Source organism: Aspergillus mulundensis, assembly GCF_003369625.1.
Source record: "Aspergillus mulundensis strain DSM 5745 chromosome Unknown scaffold_1, whole genome shotgun sequence".
NCBI classification, from domain to species: Eukaryota; Fungi; Ascomycota; class Eurotiomycetes; order Eurotiales; family Aspergillaceae; genus Aspergillus; species Aspergillus mulundensis.
Genome location: NW_020797889.1, coordinates 365,789 through 384,971, shown reverse-complemented (window position 1 = coordinate 384,971; position 19,183 = coordinate 365,789). Strand labels below are relative to the sequence as shown.

At 52.4% G+C, this 19,183-nt stretch overlaps 3 protein-coding genes across 3 annotated transcripts; all 3 read left to right on the top strand.

Annotated features, from left to right (window-relative positions):
* Positions 1–32: 32 nt before the first annotated feature.
* On the top strand, positions 33–3,367 carry rat1 (5'->3' exoribonculease Dhp1; the record flags this gene model as incomplete). Its single annotated transcript, XM_026743699.1, has 5 exons — positions 33–339; positions 396–670; positions 717–842; positions 892–2,654; positions 2,710–3,367. 5 exons carry the CDS (start codon positions 33–35, stop codon positions 3,365–3,367), a joined length of 3,129 nt encoding a protein of 1,042 aa, XP_026606862.1.
* A 743-nt stretch (positions 3,368–4,110) lies between these two features.
* On the top strand, positions 4,111–8,972 carry DSM5745_01682 (pentafunctional protein ARO1; the record flags this gene model as incomplete). Its single annotated transcript, XM_026743698.1, has 3 exons — positions 4,111–8,793; positions 8,849–8,893; positions 8,949–8,972. The coding sequence occupies 3 exons, from the start codon at positions 4,111–4,113 to the stop codon at positions 8,970–8,972; spliced, it is 4,752 nt and encodes a 1,583-aa protein (XP_026606861.1).
* A 6,182-nt stretch (positions 8,973–15,154) lies between these two features.
* DSM5745_01681 (stress-regulated transcription factor RPN4) lies at positions 15,155–17,224 on the top strand (the record flags this gene model as incomplete). Its single annotated transcript, XM_026743697.1, has 1 exon — positions 15,155–17,224. The coding sequence occupies one exon, from the start codon at positions 15,155–15,157 to the stop codon at positions 17,222–17,224; it is 2,070 nt and encodes a 689-aa protein (XP_026606860.1).
* Between the last annotated feature and the right edge of the window lie 1,959 nt (positions 17,225–19,183).

The window sequence follows — 19,183 nt, the reverse complement described above, 5'->3', positions numbered from 1 at the left end:
TTGTATATCTTCCTGATACATCATATCTCATCATGGGTGTTCCGGCTCTGTTCAGATGGCTCTCCAAGAAGTATCCGAAGATTATCTCCTCGGTAATCGAGGAACTTCCGCACGAAGTCAATGGAGAAGAAATTCCCGTTGACGCTACCGGCCCGAATCCAAATGGCGAAGAGATGGATAACCTGTATCTCGACATGAACGGCATTGTCCATCCGTGCACGCACCCCGAGGGCAAGCCGCCGCCGGCGAACGAGCAGGAGATGATGATCGAGATTTTCAAGTACACGGATCGGGTCGTGAACATGGTCCGTCCTAGGAAGCTTTTGATGATCGCCGTTGGTACGTCTACTATGTCTCGTGTTGCCTGGAATACCATCTAATCGAGTTTCCTGCAGATGGCGTCGCGCCCCGCGCAAAGATGAACCAACAGCGAGCGCGTCGATTCCGATCTGCCCAAGAGGCCAGAGAGCAGGATGAGAAGAAGGAGGAGTTCCGGAAAATGCTCGCGAAACAGAACGGAGGCAAAGATCAAGGGCTGCAGGAGGAGGTCATCCAGAAGACGTGGGATAGCAACGTTATCACACCCGGAACACCCTTCATGGACATCCTTGCTGCATCCCTGCGGTACTGGATCGCATACAAGCTCAACACTGATCCTGCTTGGGAGAAGGTATGTTTCCTTTTTCAGTGATGTGCTCAAGTTCTAACGGAAATAGATGAAAATTATCATCTCCGATGCTACGGTGCCCGGTGAAGGTGAACATAAGATTATGGAGTTTATCCGGTCACAGCGTGCTTCGCCTGAGCACGACCCGAACCTCCGCCACGTTATCTACGGATTGGTATGTCTTTGTCATATTGAGATTAGAACATGGGCTAACCGTAATATAGGACGCGGACTTGATCATGTTAGGTTTAGCTACCCATGAGCCCCATTTCAGAGTTCTACGAGAAGACGTATTCTTCCAAGACTCAAAGCCACGGACTTGTCATCTCTGTGGCCAACCTGGCCATAAAGCCGAAGAGTGCAGAGGTCAAGCTAAGGAGAAGAACGGAGAGTTCGACGAGAAAGGAAAGGGTGCGACTCTCAAGCCGTTTATCTGGCTCCACGTCTCTGTTCTGCGCGAATATCTTGCGGCCGAACTCTTTGTCCCGCAACAACCATTTCCGTTTGATCTCGAGAGGGCGCTGGATGACTGGGTCTTCATGTGTTTCTTTGTAGGAAACGATTTCCTTCCGCACTTGCCATCATTGGACATTCGCGAGGATGGTATTGACACTTTGATCGCGATCTGGCGTGATAACATTCCGTTAATGGGCGGATATCTTACTCAGGATGGGCGCGTGGATCTAAAGAAAGCCCAGCTCATTCTCCAGGGTCTCGCTAAACAGGAAGATGCCATCTTCCGCCGTCGTAGACAGGCGGAAGAAAGGAAACTTGCCAACGAGAAAAGGCGCAAGCAGGAAGAAAAGGCGCGCAGTGAAGAGCGTGCTCGGAAACGAAGACGTAGCTCCCCTTCTTTCGGGGCGGTTGAGTCACCTACGCACGCAAAGGGCCGCGGCTCTGGTGCTGATGCGCCACCAGCCGGACTTGAGTTGATAACCCCTGCTAGGGGTGAGTTGGCCAGGCACACCAGGGAGCTTACTCATAGCATGGTGGTCAACCGCGGGAATGTCTACCGAGCCAATGAAGCGAACAAGAGCGCCGCTGCTGTCCTGAAGAGCAGATTGATGGGAGGACAGGACAATCAGCCATCTGAAGATACGGAGTCAACAGCCGACTCATCTGACGCACAGCCTGAAGGGCCTGTACAACTTGGAAAACGAAAGGCGGATGATGCGGAAGTTGGTCAACTTGGTACTGAGTCCCCAGGCAAGGCAGCGCCCGCGAAAAATGATGAGTTGCCTCCAGACACAGTCCGCCTGTGGGAAGAAGGATACGCCGACCGGTACTATGAACAGAAATTTGGCGTTGATCCACAGGATAAGGAGTTCCGTCACAAAGTCGCGCGGGCGTATGCCGAAGGCCTTGCGTGGGTTCTGTTGTACTATTTCCAAGGTTGCCCTTCCTGGACATGGTACTATCCGTACCATTACGCACCTTTCGCCGCAGACTTTGTGGATATCGGTGATATGGAATTGTCATTTGAAAAAGGCATTCCTTTTAAGCCGTATGAACAGCTGATGGGTGTGCTTCCTGCATCTTCGAATCATGCTATACCCAAGGTGTTCCACCCGTTGATGACCGAGCCCGACAGCGAGATCATTGACTTCTACCCCGAGGATTTCCCGGTCGACTTGAATGGTAAGAAATTCGCTTGGCAAGGTGTGGTACTACTACCCTTCATCGATGAAAAGCGACTCCTGGATGCTATGCACAAGAAGTACCCCCTTTTGACCGAGGATGAGAAGGCTCGCAACACTGTCGGTCGAGAAGTTCTTCTTCTATCAGAGAGTCACCCATTATACCAAGAGCTGGTAGGAAATTTCTACTCTAAAAAGCAAGGCGCCCCCAAGTACAAACTCAACATGCGAGTGAGTGATGGACTCGCTGGCAAGGTCGAGAAAAATGAGGCGTACATCCCACATAGCTCCCTTGTGTCATCTTTGGAAGAATACGGCATGCCAAGCCTAGATGACGACCGTTCGCTAATGTAAGTTGCTTCTTTTGATGACCGTTAACGTTGGCTAACCCAGTTTCCTTGCTAGTGTCAATTACGAGATACCCAAGTCAACAAATCTGCATAAATCCATGCTTCTCAGGGGAGTGAAGTTTGGTCCTCCGGCTTTGGACAACTCTGACATCCAAGCCACCAAATCCAGAGCGCAGCACTCCGGACGCTCATTTGGTGGAGCACCTTTCCGCGGTGGACGAGGGGGTCGAATGAATTATGCCGGCGATAGACAGAATCGCGGCAATGATAGGCAGAACCATGGCAACAACAGACCAAATCCCTTTGCGGCGCACCTTGATCCCAAGTTCATACCTGGCGGCAACTCAGGGGGGCAGATGGGGATGCCCACTGGCTGGGTCCCCCCTGCCGGCAATTTCTCGAGAGGGCCACCGCCCCCTCCCCGTGGAGGAATGTCGCAAGGATACGGCACACAGCAATATGGATCATATGGTGGACATGGGCAGCAGCATGGGCAGCAGCGCGGCTATCAACAACAGAACTACGGCCAGGGCGACTATTATGGCCGCGGGCAATCAGCGCAGTATAACAACGGCCCGGTCGATTACTACAGCGGACGCCCATCGGGCTATGGTGCGCAAGATTCTCGAGGCGGAGGGCATAGCCGCGGCGGCTACAGAGGAGGCCGAGACAATTATTCATCAAGAGGTCAAGGCGGATACGGCAGATACTAGAGGGGTGGATGTCTCCCTTCACTGGAATAGATGATCTGCGCGTGCCAGAAAAGTCCGATGCCAATGATATATTGGGTGCAGTTTTGCTTTTTCGAGTTCTTAGTGATCAGACGAAGGACGGCGTTCATGGGGAGACGAGCTGGAAGGTATCTGATATCCCTTGTAGAGTATAACAGAATAACAGACTATGCCAAAGGCAACGCATTGATTAATAATTCCATCGTTGTGAAATCGTAGATCTAATAGATATGGTGCCGAGCGACGACATCGGAGCTGCGGGGAGAAAAATCCCCAGGTAGGGATTAATTTTGAATGAGTCAATCGTAAGCTCTTTTTCTTTTGCCCGCTCTTTCAACACCGGTTCTACCACTCTCCACGCTCAATTCATTCTGGTCCAGTTTGGTCTGGTCCTTTTTTGTTCACATTTTGTCTTTGCAAGGTCAGTTCGAATCTCCGAATCATCCCAAGCCCCTCCGCTTGGTTCTCCGGTGCCGCACCGCTCATTGCGCTCTGAATGCGCCCTGAGCGCGACCACTCTTGACCCGGGAAATGAAGCTGCGAACAAGCTCTAACATGCCATTCTTGGATTAGGTGACGGACCTTTTCCATTGATCGCTTCGTAGCAGTCCGAAAGCATACGAGATTGCTTGGGAGCTCCGTCGCAAGATCCCACCAGCATGAACTAGAGACACCGACATTTCACTCTTGTACCGTCTTTTGTGTTATCTTCGCTGTCTCATACAATGTCGGAACCTACAAAAATTAGCATCCTGGGCCGGGAAAGCATCATCGCTGACTTCGGACTTTGGCGCAACTATGTGGCCAAGGACCTAATCAACGACTGCCCCTCTACCACCTATGTCCTCATCACCGATACGAACATTGGATCGATCTATACTCCCGGCTTCCAGAAGGCATTTGAAGATGCCTCCGCCGCCGTCTCTCCCTCCCCGCGCCTCCTCATTTACAACGCACCCCCGGGCGAAGTCTCCAAGTCCAGACAGACGAAAGCTGACATTGAGGATTGGATGCTGAGCCAGAACCCGCCATGTGGCCGTGATACTGTGGTTATCGCTCTGGGTGGAGGAGTCATTGGAGATTTGACCGGATTTGTCGCTTCGACCTACATGCGCGGTGTCCGCTATGTGCAGGTTCCCACCACTCTTCTGGCCATGGTAGATTCATCAATTGGCGGAAAGACCGCGATTGACACTCCGCTAGGCAAGAACTTGATTGGCGCGATCTGGCAACCAACAAAGATTTACATTGACCTCGAGTTCTTGGAGACACTGCCGGTGCGAGAGTTCATCAACGGCATGGCCGAGGTCATCAAGACAGCAGCCATCTCCAGCGAAGAGGAATTCACAGCGTTGGAGGAGAATGCGGAGACAATTTTGAAAGCGGTCCGTCGGGAGGTCAAGCCAGGACAACACCGTTTTGAGGGCATTGAAGAGATTCTCAAGGCGAGGATTCTGGCATCTGCGCGGCACAAGGCGTTTGTCGTCTCCGCGGACGAGCGCGAGGGTGGTCTCCGGAACCTTCTGAACTGGGGTCACTCCATTGGCCATGCCATCGAAGCTATCTTGACGCCGCAGATTCTCCACGGAGAGTGTGTCGCGATCGGTATGGTCAAGGAGGCAGAACTGGCTCGCCATCTTGGTATTCTGAAGGGCGTTGCAGTTTCCCGCATTGTGAAGTGTCTCGCTGCCTACGGGCTGCCCACTTCGCTGAAGGATGCTCGGATTCGCAAACTGACTGCTGGCAAGCACTGCTCGGTCGACCAGCTGATGTTCAACATGGCTTTGGACAAGAAGAACGATGGGCCCAAGAAAAAGATCGTCCTCCTCTCTGCCATTGGAACTACCTACGAGCCTAAAGCCAGTGTTGTTGCCAACGAGGAGATCCGCGTCGTCCTCGCCCCCAGTATTGAAGTCCACCCAGGCGTCGAACAGTCCTCGAACGTCGTTTGTGCGCCTCCAGGATCCAAGAGTATCTCTAACCGCGCTTTGGTCCTCGCTGCCCTTGGTTCAGGCACTTGCCGAATCAAGAACCTCCTACACTCCGACGATACAGAGGTCATGCTGAACGCCCTGGAAAGACTCGGTGCTGCCACTTTCTCCTGGGAAGAGGAGGGTGAAGTGCTGGTGGTGAACGGCAAGGGTGGAAACTTGCAAGCATACCCCTCGCCGCTGTACCTAGGAAATGCTGGCACTGCCTCCAGATTCCTTACCACTGTCGCCACGCTTGCCAACACGAGCACTGTCGACTCCAGCGTTCTTACTGGTAACAACCGCATGAAGCAACGCCCTATTGGGGACCTGGTGGATGCGTTGACCGCCAACGGAGCCTCCATTGAATATGTGGAAAGGACGGGCAGTCTCCCTCTCAAGATTGCTGCCTCGGGCGGTTTTGCCGGAGGAAACATCAACCTGGCTGCCAAGGTGTCATCTCAGTATGTGTCTTCGCTGCTTATGTGCGCCCCTTACGCCAAGGAGCCAGTGACGTTGAGACTGGTCGGCGGAAAGCCCATTTCTCAACCTTACATTGATATGACCACCGCAATGATGCGCTCTTTCGGCATTGATGTGCAAAAGTCGACCACTGAAGAGCACACTTACCACATTCCTCAAGGTCGTTATGTCAACCCTGCGGAATACGTGATCGAGAGCGACGCCAGCTCTGCGACCTACCCGCTCGCCGTTGCAGCGGTCACTGGTACTACCTGCACCGTTCCCAACATTGGCTCGGCTTCACTTCAAGGTGATGCCCGGTTTGCCGTCGAGGTCTTGAGGCCCATGGGCTGCACAGTTGAGCAGACTGAAACCTCCACTACCGTCACTGGACCCTCGGACGGCATTCTGCGACCCCTTCCTAACGTGGACATGGAGCCCATGACTGATGCATTCCTTGGTGCTTCCGTGCTGGCAGCCATCGCCCGTGGAAAGGACGGAAACCACACCACCCGCATCTACGGTATTGCTAACCAGCGTGTGAAGGAGTGCAACCGCATCAAGGCCATGAAGGACGAGCTGGCCAAGTTTGGCGTTGTCTGCCGCGAACACGACGACGGTCTTGAGATTGACGGAATTGACCGCGCAACTCTGCGCCAGCCATCCGGTGGTATTTACTGCTATGACGACCACCGAGTTGCATTCAGTTTCAGTGTCTTGTCTCTTGTGACTCCCCAGCCGACACTTATTCTTGAGAAAGAATGTGTTGGAAAGACATGGCCCGGCTGGTGGGACACCCTCCGCCAGCTGTTCAAGGTGAAGCTAGAGGGCAAGGAACTGGAAGAGGAATCCGTGGCTGCCAGCGGCCCTGACAGGGCCAACGCTTCGATTTACATCATCGGCATGCGTGGTGCTGGAAAGTCCACAGCAGGAAATTGGGTTTCCAAGGCGCTGAACCGACCATTTGTCGATCTGGACACAGAACTCGAGACTACCGAGGGCATGACCATCCCGGACATCATCAAGACGCGAGGCTGGCAAGGCTTCCGAGACGCAGAATTAGATATCTTAAAGCGTTCTCTTAAAGAACGCCCCAAGGGATATGTCTTTGCCTGTGGTGGCGGTGTAGTGGAGATGCCTGAAGCCCGCAAGCTGCTTGTTGACTACCACAAGACTAAGGGCAATGTTCTGCTTCTCATGCGCGACATCAAGAAGATCATGGACTTCTTGTCAATCGACAAGACCCGCCCCGCTTACGTCGAGGACATGATGGGCGTATGGCTGCGACGGGAGCCGTGGTTCAAGGAATGCAGCAACATCCAGTATTACAGCCGGGATGCCTCACCAACCGGGCTGGCTCGCGCGTCCGAGGACTTTAACCGGTTCTTGCAAGTTGCGACCGGGCAGATCGACAGCCTCAGCATCATCAAAGAGAAGGAACACTCTTTCTTTGTGTCTCTGACTCTGCCTGATTTGCGTGAAGCCGGTGATATCCTCGAGGAGGTGTGCGTTGGGTCTGACGCCGTGGAGCTGCGAGTCGATCTGCTCAAGGATCCCGCCTCAAACAGCGACATCCCCTCGGTCGACTATGTCGTGGAGCAGCTGTCCTTCCTACGAAGCCGCATCACACTGCCTGTCATCTTTACCATCCGTACTCAGAGCCAGGGCGGTCGATTCCCCGATGAAGCCCACGACGCTGCGCTGGAGCTGTACCGCCTTGCTTTCAGATCTGGATGCGAGTTCGTTGACCTCGAGATTGCCTTCCCTGAGGACATGCTACGGGCCGTTACGGAAATGAAGGGATCCTCCAAGATCATTGCGTCCCACCACGATCCCAAGGGCGAGCTTTCATGGGCTAATATGTCCTGGATCAAGTTCTACAACAAAGCGCTCGAATACGGTGACATTATCAAGCTGGTTGGCGTCGCCCAGAACCTTGACGACAACACAGCTCTGCGGAAGTTCAAGAACTGGGCCGCTGAAGCTCACGACGTCCCTCTCATCGCCATCAACATGGGTGACCAGGGTCAACTGAGCCGTATCCTCAACGGCTTCATGACACCTGTCTCTCACCCTAGTCTGCCATTCAAGGCTGCCCCTGGTCAGCTCTCCGCCACTGAGATCCGCAAGGGTCTGTCCCTCATGGGCGAGATCAAGACCAAGAAGTTCGCCATCTTCGGTAGCCCCGTCTCCCAATCCCGCTCCCCGCCCCTCCACAACACGCTCTTCTCCCAAGTCGGCCTCCCCCACAACTACAACCGGCTCGAGACCGCCGTCGCCCAAGACGTGCAGGAGTTCATCCGCTCCCCCGACTTCGGCGGCGCCTCCGTCACAATCCCGCTCAAGCTCGACATCATGCCCCTCCTCGACGAAGTCGCAGCCGAAGCCGAGATTATCGGCGCCGTCAACACCATCATCCCCGTGCCAACCGGCAAGAACACGCCCGCCCGCCTGGTCGGCCGCAACACCGACTGGCAGGGCATGATCCTGTCCCTCCGCAACGCGGGCATCTACGGCCCCAAGTCCAAGGAACAGACACAGTCCGCCCTCGTCGTCGGCGGCGGCGGCACCGCCCGCGCAGCCATCTACGCCCTCCACAACATGGGCTACTCGCCCATCTACATCGTCGGCCGCACGCCCGCCAAGCTGCAGAGCATGGTCTCCACTTTCCCGAGCAGCTACAACATCCGCATCGTCGAGAGCCCCGCCAACTTCGAGTCCGTCCCCCACGTCGCGATCGGCACAATCCCCGCGGACCAGCCGATTGACTCGGCGATGCGCGAGACGCTCTGCTCGATGTTCGAGCGCGCGCAGGAGGCAGACGCCGAGACCGTCAAGTCTGTCGAGCATGCGCCCCGCGTGCTGCTGGAGATGGCGTACAAGCCGCAGGTAACCGCGCTGATGAGGCTGGCGTCTGATTCCGGCTGGAACACGATTCCGGGGCTGGAGGTTCTGGTTGGTCAGGGGTGGTACCAGGTACGTTGTCGTTTACTTCTTTCTAGGTTCGGGCTGGTGGGCTGACTGAATATAGTTCAAACACTGGACGGGTATCTCGCCGTTGTATGAGAGTGCTAGGGTAGGGACCCTCATTTCCTCTGACTGGACATACCTTTGTGCTAACCTTGCTCTAGGCTGCGGTTCTAGAATCTGAGTAGACGGCGGACTTACTAGGTCCCTTACATACCTCCAGCTTATATTCTTTATTATCCCATACATAAAAGCGCGTTGTTTCCGTGTGTTGAACGTTAGACGTCCATCTTGGTCTGATTATGCATACATACAATACCTACCTTCCCACTACTCCGTACCTTACCTTCTCTGAGACCAGAGCAGAGCCCACCAGGTATCTCAATCACCTTCCCTCAATAAACTAGGCATCTACGTTCCAGTTGCATGTGAAGTGCAAGTCACGCCACCCCCGGCCCTAAGTAGCCCACACCCTTGTACGAACCTGTAAACAGCATAAGGTTAACCTTCACATCTACCTCCAGACCCAAGCGGAGATAACTCTAACAACCCCGGACCCATTCTTCCCCGTAACTTGTTGCTTGACCATGGTCCTGCTAGCGTTAGGGTTGTGTAGGCGAAGCCCGAAAAGCTACCATACCCATCGCTGGAGTTAGAACCTTATCTCTATCTCCATCTACCATAATCTAAGAATAGAAAGATAACCTACTATCAACAACGCTCGGTAATCAGTCCAACCAACCAACGTGACCTTATTCCCCGGCCACATGGCGATCTGCATCCAGTCGTCCGTAGTCCGTACTATACAATGCCAATACGCAGTCCAGTCCAACAACAATAACCGCACTAGCAAAGTCTAGATTAATCCTTTGCAAGGGTCATCTGGACAACCCCCTGCACGGGAGAAAAAAAAATCGAGATCTCGAGCGTTCTAGATCGTGCGATCGGGGGGATTCGAGAAATCGACCTTGTTTTCGCTGGTCTGGACTCTTTCCCGCGAAGATCATCGAACGGGCAGCTTGCATGGGAGGGCCAGGGGGCTGTGCAACTGCAGCTGCTAAAGCGAGTCCGGCCGGTCGGGACTCGGGACCGCCCAGTGCCCAGTGTCCAGTGTGCCCACAGGATCGAGAGCGAGAACGGTCGGCTGCGCTAAGGGTTGCAGACTAGACACTAGACAACGCAGTCGGACTCGCATGGTCTGGATGCGTCGGGAAAATTCTGACGCTGAAGTGCTCGCTTGACTCTTGAGGAACCAAGCTGAATTACGGAGTACCTAGTGTTCGTCTGGATTGTACGGACTACGGAGTAGAGAGGGTCAGTTCTAGCGATACCGGGTCCCACCGTCCAGTGACCAGTCTCAGACAGTGTGATGGGTATGCGACTGCGTGGACACTACAGTAGATACTGGATACTGGATACTAGATACTAGATAGAAACAAAATCTATTTTAAGCGCGGCTCAACGGTCGCACCCCGACTAAAGTGAGACATCGCAACAATTCCACGGTAGGTTGCGCGTCAACGACGCAACGCGCTACGGTATCAGTGACAGTGAGACAAGATAGACTGTCGCTGTCTGAGATTTCGAGATGCGAGATTCAGCCGTGTGTCGGGCGAACCCCGGTTCTGCGTCGGGGTTCTGTTGATAGCTGAGACCGGCTGAGACATGTTCTCTCGGTAGGCTACGCCTCGGGGAAATTCCACGAATACGAAGCACGCTCCCTTCCGGTGAAGATTCTTATCGCTGTCTTTGTCTTTGGCTTTGTCTACGGTCGTTATCGGGTGAGACGGACCCGAGTCGCTGAGCAGTGAGAGTGAGCGCTCGCTCCAGCTGGTCTGGGCTGATCTGCCGGGCCGAGTCTCCAGCGTCCGGGGAGATAGTTATCGATATCGAGATCAATACGGATTATGGATAGCATTGGCAGGTCATTTGATCAGACATCAAGGGCTCCGAAGAAGTCGCACAACTCAGCCACACCTTGTCCAACCCACTGAGCAAGATTAGAATACCTTACTTCCTATGTCCGAAGCCGAAGATGACTCGACACGGAGACATCCTCCGGACATTAATCATGCCTTTCAGCCTTCAGTAGCAGTGACAGCAACAGGGCACTGGAGCCGGGGGTTCGTAATCCCGTTCGTTCGCTCGCTCGCTCGCATCTCGGAAGCGAGGCTTGCTTACTGATTGTAAGCAACTTCTCGAATCTCCTGCAGCCAAGAAGAACCCGCCCTGGCCATGGTCACGCTGGCAGATTCGAACAAAAGGAAGGCTTCTGGAACGGCGCTAGAAAGAGTTTTTCTTCTCTAGCGGCCTTCCTAAGTCAGATTGATACTAGCCTTGCTTGTGAGGCATGGAAGAAAGGTGCGGATGCGGAGTGCCCGAGGCTAGCTCTTGGCGTTTCTCGGAATTCGGCTCCGGGGTCTGTTTTGCGCGGTACGGGGCTGTATTTTATTTCGCTTTGAAGTTTTCTCCGTACAGCCACACGACCACGGGAGTCGAACAAAGGAGGTTGTTCCGGGTGCTTCGATGGCTATGGCTTGACTCTTCTTTCAAGGCTTTTAGTCCGTATTCCCTGCACTGTCCATTCAGATTTCTGCAAGAACAAACAATGCAGCATCTCTGACTTCCATATGGCATACAAAGCCGTCCTGACTCGATCGACCCACCCCCAGCTTCCACCCACTCACTGGCCTCGGCCGGCTCCATGCGACCCAGAAACCCGACGAGCCAGTGTGTGGCTGTGGCTTAGCAGCGACCCTACCAATCACGCGGGCGTCTTCACATGGCAGGAAAAAAATTTTCACACCACCTTGGCCCTGCATTGTATGCGACCGTACTAAAATAATAAAGTGCTGACACCACAAAGCCTAGTGGCCTATCAGATATCCATGATGCCGAATTCCGGTACGGTGAAAATTCTGCTCTGCGTGTTCTTTATCTCCGAGGCTTCAGGGGTGTTGCATTGCAGAAGTTCCAGGGTAGGGTTGCTTGGACTTGTCGCATCCATGATTTTTTGTGGCGCCTGGAAGGGTCGTATGTAGGAGCTGTAGAAGGGGGACAGGGGCAGAGTTTGGTTTGGTTCGCTTGGAAGTTGGATAGAGCTGAGCCGAGATGGCGTAGTCAATAATAATATGTTCGGCTAGGTCAACCATTCGGTGCGTGGTTCTCCGGCGCATAGTACGAATGACACGCCGAGGGGAACCTACTTTTCAGGGCGTTGTCCAAGTCGTTTCAATCGCCGGTATTCCCATCGCTGCGACTGGTGACCGAAGCCGAACATACGCCGGCATAGCCTGTCATGCAACCCCAGCTCTCAGGCTGAGACTGAGAGTGAGATCCCGATCGGCTACCCGCTCGGCCGGCAAGTACACTGCAACGCCACCCACCCGCTCGCTTGGAACTCGAACCCCGGCTTGCGGGCTTATGGCTTATGGCTTATGCTTACTCTGCTCACGCGACAATATGGTACGCTTACCTGCAGTTGGCGTTGGCTGGGTGAACAAAGCAAGCGATATCGGCATCTATCAGACCAGATTTCTACACCGTAGACCTCCGGCCAATGTTGCAGTACGGCAATGCGAAGTAAGAATAATAAAGTAGGTAACCGCATAACTGGAGACTCGCCACCCGTTTCAGCTGCTCAATTACGGGGTACCGGACGTTGAAGGCTTGAAGCCGCGGCTTGTGGGCACTGGACCGGCTATTGCTGTTTGCTCGAGACCGAGTCAGTGAGTCACCGTGCTTTGTATCCTGATTGAACAAAGCAGGACCCAAGAGGCTTGCAGGCGGCAGGTGCAGGTTTGACGGCTCCAGTCGGGGTTGGAAAGAGGGCTGAGTCCGGGGTTGAGATCCACTTCCAAGGTCCGTCCGCGTGGGACAGTCTGCTCCGTTCGGAGGACTTGGTCCGGGCGACTCACAACTACGAGGATGGAGAAGTCGTACGAGACAATTCAAGAATGATTGGTGGGCTCTTGTGGTTCCCTGGATCCCCGTACATACCAAACTTTGCAATGTGCGAGGAGCTGAGATTAAGTTTCGTTCTGCGTCTCTCATTGCTCGATCTATAGAGATCTGAAGCGGATTGGCGGGTCGAGTCCTGCTACTGCATTCAGTTCTTTTGCATTGTGTTGTACGGGGTGTAGGCAGCTTTATTTCGAGTTCAGCTCGGCGAATCCATATGAAAGCGAAATAGTGAATGAGCTGAATGAGCGTATGCGCATTATGAGACGAATAACCAAGAGTAAGTACCCGTATGTAGAGGTACAAGCGGAGTCAGACATGTCTCGGCGCTTTATGTAAGTCAAAGTCTGCGAGCACATGGCAGAAACTAGTTCGGTCAGGTGCCTGCTAGAGACCGTTGAGACCTACCAGCAGCTACTACTAAGACAAGCCCATAGTCAGATAATAGGATAGCGAGACCCATTGTATGACCGGGTGATCATGTTGTTGCGGCTACTAGGTCATGTGCTCACTAGTAGCACAGTACAGTCAAGTCCAGACGGTCGGCCATTCTTGCCTAGTCTGACGAGCGACGACCAGAGATGTATCAGCTGACCAAGTCAAGCTGAGCCTCGAGGCATCGCGATTCACGAGAGACCACGTTGTCAGGTCGCAGCTTGGTCTGGTTCGGATGTAGCTGCCGTAAAGGTTACCCGTTGCGGTGGTAAACAGGGCATAGTAGGGGAACGCCGACGGAAAATAAAGTTATGCAACGCCGAGGCTTTCATCCTTCAACGTCCAATTCCGAGTCCGGTCTGTGGTCCCTGGCGCGCAGTGCATGCATGCAGAGCGTCAGCAGAAACGTGGTCAGTGGTCAGCGAACAGCGCTAAATGGATCTGCTTTGAGTCTGACAGGCGAGGGCGCAAGAGTCCCTGGGTGCTGGGGTGCATCTCAGGCCGCAGGCGTCCGGTGAAGTCCGATGCTCAAGCCACAGATGGTAACCGTGCCGTAACCGATCGTATCTGATGGACATGTGGCGCAGTCCATTCATTCTTCGAGGACGGAGCAGCCAGTGCCGCTGCAGCCACTCAGCGCGTGCTTTGTGGACTGTGGAGAAAATTCATTCAAACAATGATCTTCAGATGGGCAGAGGCCTTTGAACTTTCGACCCGCTTCCAGCAGCTTGGGGAATGGAATTCAAGCCACGCAGATGCAGGCTGCAAGGCTTTGTCTGACTCTGACTCTTCATTTGTCATCCACTGCGAGTGCGGGCGAGCGATCTCCGGGCCTCGGGTGTCGGTTTGTCCATCTCCATCTCCAGGTATGGATGAGATCGGTGGCTGAGCGCTAATGCTTCCACTCGACACTACGGAGTACTCTGCTTGCTCAGCATAACACTACGCTGCTGATGACAGTGGTGGGTCGCGATTAACTGCCCAATCTGCGCTGCGGTATCGGCTGTCCGAGGTATGCGATTATGCGATTCTCAGTCAGGCACTCAGGGTCTAACGCTTGACTCATCTGAATAATGCCCCTGTCAGCAGAACTGTAGGTTCAGTCTGCCTTGTAGGGAGAACTCGGCCCGGAGATACGAGTACCGGTTCTATACGACATACGATGTGAAGACACGCCGGGTAAATCATGGGGAAAAGTCACAGACCACCAGGCACTGGGGATGGATGGAAAATCTCTGCTGTGGCTTGGGCCAAATTGACAAAGACAAGCCCAATCGAACAAGACAGGGCTGGAAAGGAGGTTAACCTGAAGAAGGATCTGCGTGCGTTGACACCAAGATCGTCGCTGGGAAAAAATAGAATAAACCGAATGAAAATAAAAATAAATTCAAATATTGGCTCTAGCGCGATACCGGTATCTTACGCAAAGTTACCGCTAGTCGCCTGTCCCCAACAGCGCACCCGAGAGCTTCACTGCGCTAGTGTGATATCATCAGGTCGACAGCTATTAATTATGCCTCTCCTCCCAGACGTCTCGATGTCTCCCCAGACTCAACGCAAACACCAAACACACCCTCTTCACATCAGCTCAACATCACTTGATACCCAAACACTCCGAGGTGAGTGACTCATTAGCCAACAATGACACCCAATCCCCACTGCTGCCATATCGGCCATACTCTCATATCACCGTGACAGAGTTCATCGTCATCCGCGACTAACCTAATCACTATGCCAGACCCAGACAAACGGACTCCCCCCTCGATTTAAAATCAGCCTGTGTCCTGACAATTGGCTTCATCATTACTTGCCAGACCTTTCCAGAACCATCCTTCAACTAGCACTCGAACCACAGAACCTCCCCCCAGGACCCTGGGACACAGACTCCTGTACTTTGGCGGTGGCCTTGCGAGCCAACCTATTATTACTTATCAGCTCAGCTCTCCCCGAGTGGCGAATCGATCTCCACTACATTATGTTCATGCAGCCATCGCTACGTAAAGCTGCCATCAACGATCTGACTTCCTCCGTTCCCTTCATCAACTATCCCGACTCGGTCTACATCAACCAGGACGACCAGTTCCTCTCCGAGTACTCCCAAGACCTCCCCTACCAGTACCTCTCTCAGCAAGATCAGGGCCGACTGCAGTCGCCCTTCAAGTACCGCCAGAACCTCAACTTCGTCTCTCCTCCCTCATCCGTGCCATCTTCTCCCACCTCGTCGCCAGCCTCCTCGGTCTCGCACTTTCCCGCCACAACGGCAGCTTCTGCCGACTACTCCGCCGTCTTCGACGGTTCCAGCTTCGAGGCTCCTTCGATGACACCGGCCTCCTCCTACAACCCTGAGATTCACATCCAGCACTCCAACTCTCCACAGCAGCAGTCCTACCTTCCTCACTACAACCAGCAATTCGTATTTGACAATTCCCAAATGCTGGCGCAACAGCAGTTTATGCCCAACAGCCACGGCTGGGACAACAGCCTGCCGCTGTCCAGCCCGCACAGTGTCCAGCGCATGCCGCAGCAGTACAGTGGCCACCAGCAGACCTCCAGCTCATCGTCAAGGTCACCGGTGAACCAACGTTCTGCTTACAACAGTGCTCTTACAAAACCTCTGCCGACGCCGGTGCACACGCCAGTACAGCAGTCGTTCCTTACTCCTCAATTTCACAAGACCGAGCTGGCCCAGGATGGCAACTACAATTTGGTCCCAGAGCAGCAGCAGCAGTCAAGCGAGCACTCCCACGCACCTTCCGTTTCCACTATCAGCCACAACTCCCCCGTCACTCCTCAAAACCAATTTGAAGAGGTCGAGGACTCCAAAGTTGCTCCTAATGGTGAGAACCAACCTTCCGATGACCGATGGCTAGATGATTACTTACGTTTCGATGCGCTTCCAGACTACAGTGGCTCCAACGGACTTCCCCTAGGAATCCCCAAGCTCAACCGAACGATCAGCGACGTTTACCAGGACGAGCTCTTCAACCCGACCGTGATGCAGACACCTCAAATCGCAAAACAAAACCAGAACCAGAACTTGCTCGCTCCTTCGTACAACAACATCGTTGCCAACCGGTTACAAGCTGCCAACCAGGGCCATCTTTCTGCTCGCGTTGACTCTCCGATAAACCGGGACCGCTCTCCGTTCAGACAGAACTCTCCCATGGCCGCCGAGTACGAACACCATGCCATGACCAGCGCGCCTACCAGCCAGCCTGGGATGGTGATGCAGCACCACCCTCAGGTTGAGCCAAAGACCATCTCTCCGAAGGACGTGGCGCTGAACGATTTCAACGATGGAGACGACCATGGGCTGCCAGTCTACCAAAATGACTTCAATAACCAAAATGACTTCAACATTGGCGACACTCTTGGACTGCGACACGAGAACTTCCAGCCGGCTCCTAGTTTTCCATCGATGGATTCGTTCCCCTCGCAATTCAACCAGGCCCAATTTACGTTCAATCAGCCTCACAGCCGACGCCCGTCACAGCCGCAACAAAACTTCCTGCACCAAACCCCTGAGTTCCCTGCGTCGCTTCCTCGCTTTGAATCTACAAACAGTGAAGCTTACTCGAATGACCTGACTTCTCCTACTCTGGCAAAGACGACAGCGCCCATGCAGCGACCGCAGAACACCTCGTCGAACGGCGGCACCTACACGTGCACGTACCACGGGTGTACGCAGCGTTTCGAGACGCCGGCCGATCTACAGAAGCACAAACGCGAGGCGCATCGTCAAACGACACCGGGAGGTCACATGGTTGCGCGCGACGGGTCATCACGCAACTCGCAGGCTGGTCCCCACAAGTGCACCCGGCCGAATCCTTCGACCGGGAAGCCCTGCAATTCTGTCTTCTCCCGGCCTTACGATCTTACACGGCACGAAGACACGATCCACAACGCCCGCAAGCAAAAGGTTCGCTGCCACCTGTGCACGGAGGAGAAGACCTTCTCCCGCAATGATGCTCTGACACGGCACATGCGGGTCGTGCACCCCGAAGTGGAATGGCCCGGCAAACAGAAGCGCAGGGCACGAGAATAGACATCTCAACCACTATTCAGGGGGCTTGCACTACTGCTATGCTCGACCCTTGACCATACCAGCGAATGAGACGAACTGCCTGGGCGTTCACCGAGCGACCTAATGACTCGACATGACATGAGCCAGCCTCTGATGTCATAGGCGCCGCCCAATGGGGAAACGACCTGCTGACAAACGCGGATCGCCACGGGACCTTCCTCATCGAGTCACCAGGCATGACGTCATTGCTCCCACAACGGACGGTCCCTCGGCCCAAATGGGTCATCTCGATATTGATCATATTGTCACTGATGTTCAATGACGCATTCTTCTTCGTTCTATTATTACTTCTTATTGTCATGTATTGATTCAGCAAGCCAGCCTTGTATCCTTTCGCCAAATCGGCTATAGATTGCGTTTGTTATGTTTTGTGCATGGGTGGCAGCATCGTGGATCAAAAGACCGACTGTTATTGTTCTTTATACACGGGTGGGACGACTGTTATTATTGCATGCGGTGCTATGACCTTTTCGCTGTACTATATTGGCTTTATTACTACTGTACGATGTTATGATGTCCTGCATGATGGGTCTTTCGTTCGGTGTTTATACAGCATTGGCTTTTGTCGCGGGCGATCAAAATGACTCTGTATACTATGTACACTATCTACAAAAGAACTACTGACCTAATTGATCGAACTATTGATACTGGTCGAACTGCTCCTGTACTACGTATGAGATGATGCATGCAATGATGTAGTCGGAAGATCAGATCGGATCAATTGCCAATCACCACAGCGTCATTCGCGTCCATCGAGGTCATAGCTACACACTCCAGATACAACTCCAGGAGCAGAGCACCTCCCCGGAACGGAATAAGCACCCTACTGTACCCGTAGCCTCGGAACCGACCCATTGTCGTCTGCGGAGAAAACACCATGGGAATAATAATGAATACATGCATGCATCATAACCCCGTAAATCGTAACCAAAGTACGTAGTCCCTGCGCAGAAAGCCCGGGTCGCCGGGGAAGTGATGAAACGAACCGCCCAGCGCCGATCAAACGTCAGACAGAGTCAGAGTCAGACGGATTCCAGCTCCATTGACTCTGCGGAGCTGCGGAGCGGAGAACTGTGCTTTGCAAATGCGCAGACTCAGAGGAGACCGACCATTCAGGGGAATGGGAAGCCATAGATCTCGCTTTTGGACGGGTCCGATTCGTCGTTTGTTAATTCCGAGGGCGGGCATGTGGGGCGTGTTGCGCTGCAGCGCTGCAGTCTGCGGAGGCCCGAGGGACTACTGAGTAAGGTATGGCTTGGTAGTAAAGAATAGCTTGGCCTAACTTATTTACTAGTTACCCTAGCTAGTTTAGTCACGTGACCTAGCTTTATAGCTTACCTAAGTTTATTTTTAAACTTTACTTATAATTTTAGTTATAATTTAAATATAATAGTTATTAATATAATAAAGCCTTATATTACTTTTTAAGTAATATAAATATTAATAATTTTATTAAAACTTTATATTAAACTTTTTTTTAACTTTTTTTTACCCCTTTTTATTTTTTTTATTAATAATATTTTTGCTTATTATGCTAATTATTAAATTAATAATAAAAATTATTTAAAAATTATTTTATAACTTATTTTTATAGCTAATTTAAGCCTAGGCTATTTTTAAAAAATATATATAAATTTTAAATAATAAAATAATTTTTTTAAAGCTAGAGCTAAAGGTAAGTAAAACTATTATTATTAAAAAATAAAAGTTAAAAATACTTTTAAACTACTTTTTAATTTTTATTTTTTAACTTTTTTTAACCTTATATATATTTTTAAAAAGTATTTTAAAATTAATTATTTATAAAATAATAAAATAACTTATTTTTTTTAAAAAAAGCTTTGCTGCTAGGTTAAAGGCTATTTTAATAAAATAAGTTTTTTTAAATACTTATAAAAAGTATTTTTTAATTAATTTAAA